General features: G+C 42.5%; 3 protein-coding genes across 4 annotated transcripts; 2 read left to right on the top strand and 1 right to left on the bottom strand.

Moving 5' to 3' along the window:
* Positions 1-3,053: 3,053 nt before the first annotated feature.
* On the top strand, positions 3,054-7,780 carry LOC6493584 (chitin deacetylase 1). Of its 2 annotated transcripts, none has more exons than XM_001958004.4 (6): positions 3,054-3,207; positions 3,306-3,375; positions 4,601-4,712; positions 4,865-4,995; positions 5,753-5,902; positions 6,130-7,780. In XM_001958004.4, the coding sequence occupies exons 2-6, from the start codon at positions 3,324-3,326 to the stop codon at positions 7,278-7,280; spliced, it is 1,596 nt and encodes a 531-aa protein (XP_001958040.2). In that variant the 5' UTR covers positions 3,054-3,207; positions 3,306-3,323; the 3' UTR covers positions 7,281-7,780. The 2 variants fall into 2 exon arrangements, with proteins under 2 accessions (XP_001958040.2, XP_014764451.1); XM_014908965.3 differs by lacking the exon at positions 4,865-4,995 and adding an exon at positions 5,342-5,454 and having other exon boundaries at positions 3,055-3,207.
* A 45-nt stretch (positions 7,781-7,825) lies between these two features.
* On the bottom strand, positions 7,826-9,867 carry LOC6506355 (guanine nucleotide-binding protein subunit beta-2). Its single transcript, XM_001958005.4, has 6 exons — positions 9,706-9,867; positions 9,099-9,544; positions 8,839-9,040; positions 8,610-8,739; positions 8,409-8,495; positions 7,826-8,273 (listed from the first exon to the last, which is right to left on the bottom strand). Exons 1-6 carry the CDS (start codon positions 9,772-9,774, stop codon positions 8,167-8,169), a joined length of 1,041 nt encoding a protein of 346 aa, XP_001958041.1. The 5' UTR covers positions 9,775-9,867; the 3' UTR covers positions 7,826-8,166.
* A 230-nt stretch (positions 9,868-10,097) lies between these two features.
* On the top strand, positions 10,098-12,880 carry LOC6493585 (putative uncharacterized protein DDB_G0271606). The gene is made up of 5 exons (XM_001958006.4): positions 10,098-10,476; positions 10,535-10,676; positions 10,732-11,384; positions 11,442-11,595; positions 11,653-12,880. The coding sequence occupies exons 1-5, from the start codon at positions 10,224-10,226 to the stop codon at positions 12,488-12,490; spliced, it is 2,040 nt and encodes a 679-aa protein (XP_001958042.1). The 5' UTR covers positions 10,098-10,223; the 3' UTR covers positions 12,491-12,880.
* The last annotated feature ends 47 nt before the right edge of the window (positions 12,881-12,927 follow it).

The following is a 12,927-nucleotide window of genomic DNA, read 5'->3' as shown; positions in this document are numbered from 1 at the left end:
GCAGCACCTGTTCATTTAAATTTCTAGGGAACTGAAGCTTGATGCTTTGGCAAATCATTAAAAACAGGCAGACAGACAGATAGACAGATGGCTGAAACCAATTGCCAGACTTTTCATTTTGTATGCAAAATAATTCGCGTTAATTGGTCGAAGGACTTATGGAAAAGCCCATGGGCGTTGCTGATTTGGCTTCGGCACTTTTCAAATCAAAAGTGTGTCATTCACTCTGTAAACTCGAATCGACGACCTTTCCAGCATCGCCGCATACGGCTAAGCGCAAAAAAAAAAAAAAATAGAAAAAATATAAAAAGGTTAAAACGCTTACAAATTTAAATCAAATCAAAGGCAATAACATTAAACAGCGGCGGCTGTCTGCAACAAAAACTACCAAAATCGAGGGCAACTAAATTATGTAAATCCGTAAAACCCAATGGAAAAAATAAAAAATGATAAAATAAAACGATTTTCACTCTTCATCTGCTGCTCATCGCTTTGGGGTGCCATCATATCATCAACATTTTCACTCTAATTGAAAAACCAGTTTTAACAGTTGATTAAACGGCAAGAAGAAGACAAGAAGTAATAATAATACTCACTGTTTTTTCTTCTTTTTCTCCTTTTTTTTATCTTTTAATTTTTTTACTTTCGATGTGATGTGGTTGAGGGATTATATCACCAGTGTGCTGAAATTAATTGTAACTAAGAAAATGCTGCAATCGTCGGCATTTTGCGAAAAAAAATTAAGAAGGTGAACGGCTTTTTTTGCAGCAGCAGCAGCAGCATCATCTTCGTGCCAATTGGTGGACAGCCTTGGACTCCAATTGCCGCAATATCAATTAAAATGTATAATACCTGTGATCCGTGTGAGCGATTCCAAGAATTTTCCAGTACACCCGCTGTGAACAAGAAAAAAAAGAAATATTGCTCATACGCCATGTTGGCTTTTCTGCATTCTCCATGTTCTCTTATTTTTTTTTGTAGAGCGCTAAGACAGAACTCGTTTTCAAGTTCAGGAAATAGCTATGCAATGAGCCGCATAGACAATATACTGGAAATATTCGAATAAATTGCATTAACACGCCACCACCATCCATTCCTTCTAGATCAGACCCGAACGAGCACTTAATTGACATTGCTCTGGGGCATTACGAGTATATTTTTTATGGTCACTGGCCAGTTGGTCGTTCAAGTGTTCTGGAAATAAAATCAAAAGTGGCAACCATATTGAAAAATTACCTGACGGTCGTGCTATGATACTGATGCTCGGACTGAAATTGACAACAACATCGAAAAAAAACTATCCAGAAACTATTCTGAAAGTTGATAAATACTCATTCTGGTACAGATTTTTAAAAGTAAAGGATTTTACTTTGAATTTTCATTAAAAACACATTTTAAATAAGCTTAAACTATGCAAAAGGCACATTAAACTTAATATTACAAATCATTAAATGATAGACAAGATCTTAAAGAAAAAGATATAAAAAGGAAATATGTAGAACGTTGTAGAATATTCTTAAAATTTAAATTCTCATAAAATAATATCCTAAAACCATTCTCTGAAGATAGAATATTATATCTTTCATTTAATATTCTCCATAGGTATTATTAGAACCATAAAAAACTCTCAAGGTACTTCATTGCATATAAGGATTTCGTGACCAACTTTTCCAGACCTGAATCGTTAAGTAAAGTGATCGAATCGGGCAAGTGCTTTCTTCTGCCAAAATATTGTCAATGCATCATTTGTTTGGCAAATATTGACAGTTTCCTGCTGATCACCGTTACCAAGTGCTTGGCCATTTGCGCATACCCAGTGTTGATGTTTTTTTTTTTTTGCAAAGTGTCTGCAAGTTGTCCCCAACGATTTTATATCCGCAAACATGCTCCGTTTTGTTGCTGTTTTTTTCTGCCTTTTTATTGTTGTTGCTTGTGGAGTCGTTACTCACACACTTGCCCACTCTTGGATGGCTTATTGAATAACAGGCAGCCGGCAGTCAGTTGGTAGGTTGGTTGGTATGTGGCCCTTAAACAGCCTGCATCTCCTCCATCTGCTTTACATAACACAACAGACGGGAGAGTGCAAAAAATACAACAAAAAAATGCAAAAAAAGCGAAAAAACAAAACAGTTAACAACGGCATCAACGGTTTGTGCCATTAATTAAGAAACTTCAATAATCTTCGGGAGGATGGGAGGATCAGGGTAATGAAGAATCCGAGCCAAATATAAAATCTCTGACTCATCTGCAATCGAAAATAAGACTCTCTTTTGCTGGAGTGTTCCAAAGCGAAGGAAAGGTTTAATAACCTTTCTGTGTCTTAGCCACGTTAATAAGAATTTTATGCGACAGCTGCCATTTGCATACAAAATACCACGAACCCGGGTGGGAAGCTTCCAGATCCAACTGATCACGAATTAATATGCATAGGACATGCCTTGCCCCTAAAAGCTGATTGAGATTCTGGGCGGGTTGTGGTGAAAATAAAAACTTACTAGACAATAAACGTGCAGAAGAAAACAGTTGAAGAAAATGACGAAAATACAAAGAAAAGAAGAAACAGTTACGAAATCGAGATTTTGTATAATAGTTTTTCGGGTAGAATAACGATGCCGCAGATGTTCAAACAAAAGGCTAACAATTTCAGGGTCAGTGGCAGAAAAAGATTGATGGGCAATCGGATTTGATTTATGTCTAAAGCCGTATGACTAAATAGCCGAGCAAACAAGCCCAATAGGTGCAGTCGATCCAAAGAAATCAACATCAACATCAACATCAAAATCAAAATCGAATCCCCCACACAATTGGTAATAAAAAAACAACAAAAACAAAAAAATAAAGGCTAAAACGCAGACGATTCCCGCTCACACCTGCACCTATAAATGCTAATTAGCCTTTCTTCACACTAAGAGAGAAGAAAGAGAGGTAGGGAGTGTTTTTCTTTCGAATAGGTTCCACAAGGTACGAGTGCGTTTCTTACCCCTTTTTTGAAAGCTTTTGCGCAGGCGCAGCCGTGATCGCGACGCTGTGGTGACTTTCGGACAAATTCACCACAACCGCTAAGCCGGCCAAGACACCTCGGCTTAATAAATAGAACTCGATGCAGGTGGCCAACACCTAGTGTAAGCGTGGCTGTGTATTGGAAGAGTGGCACCGTTCACTCCACTTCCATTCCAACCGAACCAACCGAAATATATCTGGAAAAATGTTAGTAAAGTTTTTCAAGTCTCCTCCAATATATCTTTGTACATTTATTGTGATTTGTGTTGGCTAACTTTTGGTATTTTGGATTTCGTTTCCGTTAGAGAGCGCTGGATTCCGTCATGGCGCGTTGGTGGCCAATTTTGAGCGTTGTGTGCCTCTGCCTGGCAGTGGGTGAGTACTTGAATAATTAGCCATAGTACCTAGTACTTAGTGCCCCGCTGTTGACCTTTGCCGGTGGAAACTCTTACCATTTTGCAAGGTTGCATAAAAAAAAAATTATAGAAATACATAAATAAAAAGCTACTTGCTGGAGCTCTCGGCTCGGTCGTTGGCCAAGGCAAATAAACTTGAAAAACTTTTGAGGATAAATAACAAAGTCATTAGCAGCATGCAATCGTTCAAGTCTTATCCTTCTATCAATGACATAAGAGCGCTTCAATTAAAGACAAAATCCAAAAAAAATGTGGCCAACAAAAAAATAAAACTGTGGCATGAGGACGAAACCGGAGCTGGCCATTAAATAAAATTAGCATAGGAAATCGAATAAAACCGAAACCAAAACCAGTGGCTATCGGTTCCGTTTTATTATATATGTATAGACCATTTTTTTTTTTTGGACTCGGCAACTCGATTGTTTATGCAATATCATTTTAATGTTAAATCGAAAACGGGTTTCCAATAAACCAGCAAAAAAAAATAAATGAGAAATACAAACAACAACGTCTAGCCAATGCACAAACCCGTTTGAGCAGACACCTTACATGACAATCCACCAGATAGAGATATATCTGCTCCAAAAATGGGTAAACTCCCGTCGGAGCTGCCACTTTCGTTTGCCCTTTCGTTTTCATTCGAAAGATGGTTGATAAAACGCGGCTGTGAACAAAAATGAGAGTGGTTTTGGTCGGCTAGAAGTGGTACTCGTACCAGCAGGCCAGCAGGCCCGCAAACCGGTTGAAAGTCGTTCGCGGCTCGGCAGTAGGCGAAGCAGTTAATCCACGAGGTGGGGCCAATTGCATTTATTGGCTTAATTGCACCATCAAAGATTACCGAGAATTAACTGGAAGCCTTCTAGAATTTTTGGTTGCAACAAACAGCGAATTAAATATATTTGATTATATATTAGACAAAGGCATTAAATAGACATAATGAAAGTTTACAAAATGATTACTAAAGTCTTAAGCAACTTAATTGGTTAATTAGAGTTTGCTGAGAATTTTCTGAATTTCAACATATAATATAATTAAATGTTAGTTGCCAAATAAACTTGGATAGATAGATAGAAGATTGGTTTTAGGATAAAGATAGGGTATTCTTTTGTAAAGCATATAAAAACGAATCTCAAGTTAAGTCCTTACTAACCCATATACCATTTTCATTACCTTCTCACCTTTAGCACATGGCCAGGACAAACTGGAAGGCGTTGATGTGGAGGAAGTGTGCGCCGATCGTCCCGCGGATGAGTACTTCCGCTTGGAGACCGACGGCGATTGCCGTGAAGTGTACAGGTAAGTCCAGCTCATTCAGCATCAGTTCGATAGCTTAGCATGGCTGATATATTTGCACAAAAAAAAAAAACAAAACAAATATTAGAAAAAACACAACCAACAAAACGTATTCTTGCACCTCTTTGTATCGGTTTCTTGTCAAAACAAAAAAGATGCGACAATGCCGGCGAAGTTGGCAGCAGCCGTCTGGCATCGATTCGCTGTGCCGGCGGCCTGGCATTCGATGTTTTGCGCCAGCTCTGCGATTGGAAGTCGAATGTGAAGAATTGCGATGTCCTCGAAAGTAAGTGGACCAACCGAACCACCCTCCCAACTGTCCAAACGCGATACCGGGGGCTCCAAATACTTCCCCCCCAGGAGCCTCTGCCTACTATCCCTTCTATGTCCTTCTATGTCTATCACTTTGTCTACGTCTATGTCTATGTCTGTCTATCTGTATCTCACTTGTGTGTCACTAAAACCGGGTACTCCCCCGAAAATCAATCGAGTCATTACATAAACACCCAGCCAACCCAGTGTATCCTTTTGTCCTGCAAATAAATCAACGCCAAAGTTCACTTAGCTAGAGACGCGAAAAGAAAAGCATTCCAGAGATCAACAGCCACATCAACATGAACTTTATTTTTTAGATGTACTAAGTCGGGTTTGAAAGAAATTCAATGTCCCTCCGGTCTGGCCTTCGACGTGATCAAGCAGACCTGCGACTGGAAGGCCAAGGTTACCAATTGCGATGAGAAAGAGAGTAAGTGTGTTAATTAGCTAGATTTCTAAAAAAAAATATTCAACAAATTCTTGGAACACTTGTACATACAGTAGCCAGCAATGTTAGATTTCCGGAACTTTGGTAGAACCATAAAATAATCCAAAAATATATTATCCTTACTAATTTCCCACTTTTGTAATCCATTCATCAAACTCATGTGTAAATACTTCCCATTTCAAAATTTAGACACTCGTTTGTCACTAACTGAACTTGCTTTTACCCACAAATGATTTACTTTTGGAGTTCCCAACTAACTTGTTATCCACCCACTTTATAGAGCCCCGCAAGGCCAAGCCCATCCTGAAGACCGATGAGCCCATCTGTCCCGAGGGCAAGCTGTCCTGCGGTGACGGCGAGTGCCTGGACAAGGAGCTCTTCTGCAACGGCAAGTCCGACTGCAAGGACGAGTCCGACGAGAATGCTTGCTGTAAGTTTCTTAAAAAATAAATATAGTGACATATAGTAATAAGTGACAGACTAATAGAAATCATTAGTATCTGAAGAAACACTTTCATATCTTAAATAATAAACAGTGCCTATGAGTAATATTAAAACTCTCAATATTACTCATCCGCCCTGTTACCAGATATATAGTTTGTTAATTTTGAAACCAATCCCTAAATGCCTAACCCAAATTAATTTCTCCATAAACAGCCGTCGATGAGGATCCCAACCGCGCCCCCGAGTGCGACCCCACCCAGTGCGCCCTGCCCGATTGCTTCTGCTCGGCTGATGGAACCCGCATCCCCGGTGGCATTGAACCCCAGCAGGTGCCCCAGATGATCACCATCACCTTCAACGGTGCCGTCAATGTGGACAACATTGACCTGTACGAGGACATCTTCAACGGCCAGCGCCAGAACCCCAACGGCTGCTCCATCAAGGGCACCTTCTTCGTCTCGCACAAGTACACCAACTACTCGGCCGTGCAGGATCTGCACCGTCGTGGCCACGAGATCTCCGTGTTCTCGCTGACGCACAAGGATGACCCCAACTACTGGACCGGCGGCAGCTACGACGACTGGCTGGCTGAGATGGCCGGCTCCAGGCTGATTGTTGAGCGTTTCGCCAACATCACCGACGGCTCCATCATCGGCATGAGGGCTCCCTACCTGCGCGTGGGCGGCAACAAGCAGTTCGAGATGATGGCTGACCAGTTCTTCGTGTACGATGCCTCCATCACCGCCTCTCTCGGCAGGGTTCCCATCTGGCCATACACTCTGTACTTCCGCATGCCCCACAAGTGCAACGGCAACGCCCACAACTGCCCGTCCCGTAGCCACCCCGTCTGGGAGATGGTGATGAACGAGCTGGATCGTCGTGATGACCCCACCTTCGACGAGTCCCTGCCCGGTTGCCACATGGTGGACTCCTGCTCCAACGTGGCCACCGGCGAGCAGTTCGCCCGTCTTCTCCGCCACAACTTCAACCGCCACTACAATAGCAACAGGGCTCCTCTGGGTCTGCACTTCCACGCCTCGTGGCTGAAGTCGAAGAAGGAGTACCGCGACGAGCTGATCAAGTTCATCGAGGAGATGCTGGGACGCAACGATGTGTTCTTTGTGACCAACCTGCAGGTGATCCAGTGGATGCAGAACCCCACCGAGCTGAACTCGCTGCGCGACTTCCAGGAGTGGAAGGAGAAGTGCGACGTCAAGGGCCAGCCCTACTGCTCCCTGCCCAACGCGTGTCCTCTGACCACCCGGGAGCTTCCTGGCGAGACCCTCCGTCTGTTCACGTGCATGGAGTGCCCCAACAACTATCCCTGGATCCTGGATCCCACCGGCGACGGCTTCTCCGTCTAAGGAACTTTAAACTTCTTCTCTAACATCTTCCCTGAAACAGGAGAACAACTCACAGTAGTTCCACCGAGAGTCTGATAAACTAAAAAAACAAAAAACTCAAACAAACAAAAAGAAATCTTAAATCCAGCGAGAACTATCTACAAAAAATACTCAAATTGTTGCATCTTGTGTATCTTGTGTGATCCTAACCAGTTTCTTTTATTTCACTTCTATTATTTATGTAAATTTTTATTTTCCGACTCCCACATCTCTTGTCCACTTTCTACTTTCTCCTCTGCATTTCCTTCTATATCTTGTACTTTTATTTTCCTCTCTCTTATGTTGATAAAGTGATTTGTTTTAATTTACTTCGCTGCTTCTTTGACGAAAGTTCAAAGTTTATTTTCACAAACCAACAAACAACCCAAGCGCCAAAAATCGCAGCAGCAAATATATCTTCGTAATTGTATAAGTATTTTTTATAAGAAACATATAAAAAATATATTAAAAAAATTTAAAAACAATGTGTTTGTACTCCTGAAATGATATAGAAGTCAGAAACCTTGTTTTTTGAAGTGCTATTTCATTATCTTTATTCACGCCGTGCAGTCTGCACTTGCTAATTGCAGGTAACTAAATTTTGTTCTTTAATTAATTAATTAGCTAACATTATTATATGTAGGCTTTAAAGCATTTTGCAAAAGATTGTAAATGGCAGATTTCAAGGATCAATTGCTTTGAGAAGAAGTTTTAATAATCCAAATACAATTATAATCCTGCCAATCCTGTGAAATCTGTCATCTACATCATTTGATTTGACTTTCAAAGCACTGGTATAAACGTAGCATTTGTTAATGGACGATATTGAACCCAGATCAGATCGGATCAGAGTCAGATTTAAGCCGGATTATAGCCACAGACGCACTTGCTGATCCCAACTGGTCGAGGCTAGACACATGCCGTTGGGGCACAGGCTGATGCAAGTGATGCGGTTCTCGTGACCAGACATTGTGCCTAAAAGCGAAGAGACAGACCGAAAAAAATCGATATAAGTCAAGTGTCAAGTGTGGCATGAACAAAGTGCCCCAATTCCCATCTCCTCCCCCACCTGATGCAATGGATACCCAATACCCAATACCCAATACCTACCCGTGTGCCGCTGCTTCATTGTATCCCACGAATGCACGTTGCCCTCAATGCCGGCGCACATGAGGTAGCGCCCGCTGGTCGATAGAGCTAATGAGCACACAAAATCAGATTAAAACCTCATAAAAGTCAAGGCGACTAAGACTACTACTATAGCCAATATCTATGAGCCAGACGGAAAGAAAAAGAGAAAGACAAACGTACCGCACGAAGTGAAGCCCGTGTTCTTCTGGGGCGGTTCGTAGAGTCCAATTTGCTGGTCCGCCCTCAGGTCGTACATGCGCGCCGTTTGGTCCTCCGAGCAGGAGGCGAATCCAAAGCCACTGGGATGGTACTGAAGTGGTGGGGAAATGTATTATTATCTTCTAGGCGTATATAGTATCTTAATATATACTATAAAATGATTAGATATTAGAAAAAATAACCAACTTACACAGACAGAGGACACATCCATATCATGGCCAAAGAACATCTGCTTGTGGCCCTGTTCACGTACATCCCACAACTTGGCAGTTTTGTCCACAGAACCTGTGATGTAAGTGTTCATGTCGGGGGACAGGGATAAGCCAGCAATATCGCCAGCATGACCATTAAAGTCCATTGTCTTGACGCCCTTCTCCAGATCCCAATGGCAGCTATTAAATTATATATTTGAAGAGATATTCAAACGATAAATTCCAAAAAAAAACCCACATTTTCATATCTCCCGAGCCTGTGATCAGATGGCCGTCATCCAGGAAACGACACGAGCTAAGGAAACCCTCGTAGCCCATCAGTTCCTTGACCATCTTGGCCACGCCGGAGGCATCCCTATTGTTTACATCGTAGACCGTGCACTGGTTGTCCATTCCGCCACATGCCACAAAGTTTCCCGATGGCGAAAAGGCCACCGTCATCACCCAGGCCGATCTCAATGGAATGATCTGGACCTTGTTGGCAGTCCATGTGTCCCAGATGATCAGTTTGCCATCCAAGGAGCCAGTGACGCAGTGCCTTGAATCCCCAGCAAAGTGTACGGAATTCACCTTGTTGATGTGTCCTTTTAGGATCTTTTTCGACGAGAAGCGGATTTTGGGGATATCGCCCATGTCGCCGCATTTGTCGGCCAAAGTGCAATCCGCCTTGCTCTTTTGGTCATCCTAGGAATAATATTATATAATTGAATTAGTTTTTAGTTGTCACATTTTTCAGAACTCTTCACAAAGTTGTCTATAATTCTTTAAACAGCTAGCTTTGGTATAGATAAGGTATTGTGATCATTGCTTAAATATATCAGTCCACACTAATATATATAATTAACCTTAAACTTCTGTATCATTCCATTGATTTCGTCGTAAAGTTTCTGTGTTTCTGCATCAATTTTCGGCATGATTGAGCATTAACTAACGAACCGAACTGCAATATTTGCCAAGGAAGTATTTATTTGTTTTAAACCGCACCGCGTCGCACAATAAACTAAATTTTAAACAAAATCTTTGCGTCTGCATGTTATGATGTTTTCTTTTTCCAACGGTGGTAATGCAATTAACTAATTGGATTAGACGTTAAAGACAAATGTATAAACATAGATTTTTGGCGCCATGAAGTTTAAATAGAACTACAAGGGGCTGCCAACCTTCTTTCACATGGCACTCACTGTACAGCACTACCATATTGTATGTATTTACCAACACTAATACGAGCAGCTGATGGTGAGTGACTCCTAAACTGTAACACCTGTTCGGTCACTGTCACCTCATTTTGTTTAGCCAGCTTTTATTTATTATTAAAACGCGCAAATAAACAAGCCGCCAGCATGGATAGCAAGTAGAGGGTACCATGGAGACGCTGCCTTGTGCCAACCAGCTGCAGGAGCCGTCGCAGCAGCCTCAGCAACAACAGCAGCAGCTCGTGAATCTCAGCATGGATGCGAATCTTCCCGAGAATATGGTTAGCATTCCTAAGGAGATAATCCTTATATCGCTGGTGTCCCGACAGCAGTCTCTCTACAATCCCAAGCACCCGCACTACAGAAGCACCAAAATCAAGGATGAGAAATGGCTGGAAATAGGCGGTAATGTGGGGTGGACAGGTAAGTGGCGGAGATTCTGTGAACTTTGCAAATATCTATACCTCTATGCCTTCTTCAGATGCACAATGCAAATCCAAGTGGAAGGCTATGAGGGACCAGTACTGCCGGGAACTGAAACGCGCCAAAGCCTGTGCCAAAGCTGTGAAATGGAAATACTTCAAGGAGCTGGACTTTCTGCGACCTTATGCCTTGGCCAGGAAGTAAGTTACCTTGGGAAACTTGTAATGCAACTGTTTCATTTGGTTTCGGTTTCAGCTATAGAGGAAGATCTGGCCAGAATACCAATGGCATTGTTTCCACAGTTACGCCCATATCGCTTCCATTAAGTAACTCCTTTAGCAGCAGCAGCAGCAGCCAGAACCTGAACCTCTCTGGCAGCATTAAAATAGAGGATGCCAGTGCTACCACGCTGCTGGACAACTGCAGCTTTAGTTCTGCCGGCACGCCTGATAAGAAAACAGGCGCCACCTTTATGGCAAGCCATATAGGCACTGTACTGCAGCAACAGCAGCAGACGCAGCCGGAGACCAACTGGAATTATCTAACAGACGCTGGTGGCGGCAGTGCCCCTTCAATTATAGTACAGTGCGGCACTGCTAGCACCACCACGGTGGTGGACACACTCTACAACGACATTGTAGATTGCGTAAATGCCGCCAATCATTCAAATTCTACGACCACGGCTGCAGGTGGCACTGTAACCGGCACAGCATCAGCTTCAAACGCCGAGGAGGAGGACGATGATCCCATACACACCTTCCTCAATATGGAAAGCTACTTCGAAAAGGAACTGATCACGCTGATACAGCAGGAGGATATGATCTACAACTATAGCAACGAGAACTACCGCAACGCCAAGCTAAAAATGGAGGTGTGGGAGGAGATAGCCAGGAAGCTGAAGAAATCGGGTACGAATGGTGCTAAGTTTGAATGAAAAACGTATAATTTTTTTACTTTATCTATAGTTAAACAATGCCGTCTAAAATGGAAAGCTTTAAGGGACCAATATGCTCGGGAGCATAAGCGTTTAAGAACGCTGATGCACATAGATGCCACTTCGCGTTGGAAGCACTATGACTCGCTCAGCTTTCTGCAAAAGTATATTCAACAAAAGTCTTTGTAAGTAAATAAGTTGTATAAAATTATAACTTCTAATTACTTCCTGTATTATTTCAGGGATGGAGATCCACAATTAAGCCTTCTTTTGCCAAAACATGATGCCGTCACAGAGCTGGAGGAGCACATGGTTCAGTCTGATTCACCGCCCACGCAACAAAGCCACTTAGAGTCCTCCTCATCCAATTCGCAACTAAATATGCCTGCCCTGCCACACTTGACGGCTACACACAAGGCTGAAATAACTGAAGCTCTACAAGATCAGCAGCAGCAGCAGCAGCAAAACTCTGAGCAACGACATCAGCAACAGCAAGCGAGCGAGTTGTGTGTGGCCACCTACGATGACATGGAACTAGAGAACTACATCAATGGTGATGCACACCAGGAAGATGAGGAAAACGACGAAGAGGACGAGGAAATGGAAACCACAACTGGCACGGAGCAAGCACCACAGCAACAGGACCAGCAGATGATCAGCTATGACCACGAAGAAGGTCCTGTCTATATGGCCGTACAGACTGTGAGCAATGCCCTGGCCAAACAGGAGCAGGCTAGTGGTAGAGTCGCCAATATGGAGCACCAACAGCTGCAGGCAGTGGCGGAATATCAGCAGAAACTTGAGCCTCCCAGCACTCCGCGCTACCAGAATGCTGCCAGCACCCCCAGCTCCACTTCCACGTCGCGCTATCATTCGGCACCGATCACGCCCAACAAACCAACCAGCCATGTGGAGTTTCCACCCACCAACGGACACAATTCCGGCGATGATGACGAGATTGGAGCCTTTTTCAAGGCAGTAGCCATGAAAATCCGCAACGCTCAGCTGGAACCAGTGGCCTTCACCGATCTGCAAATTGATATTCTGCGCGTCATCAACGAGGCTTTGAGGAATCACTAGTACTCGAAGCTGATCAGATTTAGTTTATGTGGACCATCAAAGGTTTCAGCACGTTTCATTTTAGACAATAAGTGTTATTTCGAAAGTGTTTTTCTAATTTTTAAATGAGTTAATATTTTTTGTACATTTTTCTTTTAAATTTTCAAAATATCCCATTGGCCGCAAAGCTCCGATGCAATACTTAATAATGTGTTACATGTATATAGACCAAAAGTCAGAGAAAAAGAAAGTAATAGTGTTTATTAGCATAGGATGTGTCCAGTTGACAAAATGAAACCGGAACGACAAGAATTCTAACTACTGTTTAAAGAATAACCATAATTAAATCGATTGTAACGAGCTCTTACAATAGTGAAACAAAAAAATATATATTTTGAAAGCAAGAAGAAATTAATGGCTTTTTATAAAATCTTTGTCTCTTAATTCATCATTTTAGT

The sequence above is a fragment of the Drosophila ananassae genome, chromosome 2R (assembly GCF_017639315.1).
Source record: "Drosophila ananassae strain 14024-0371.13 chromosome 2R, ASM1763931v2, whole genome shotgun sequence".
Lineage (NCBI taxonomy): Eukaryota > Metazoa > Arthropoda > Insecta > Diptera > Drosophilidae > Drosophila > Drosophila ananassae.
Note: the sequence above shows the minus strand (reverse complement) of the source record. Positions and strands in the feature narration are given on the sequence as shown.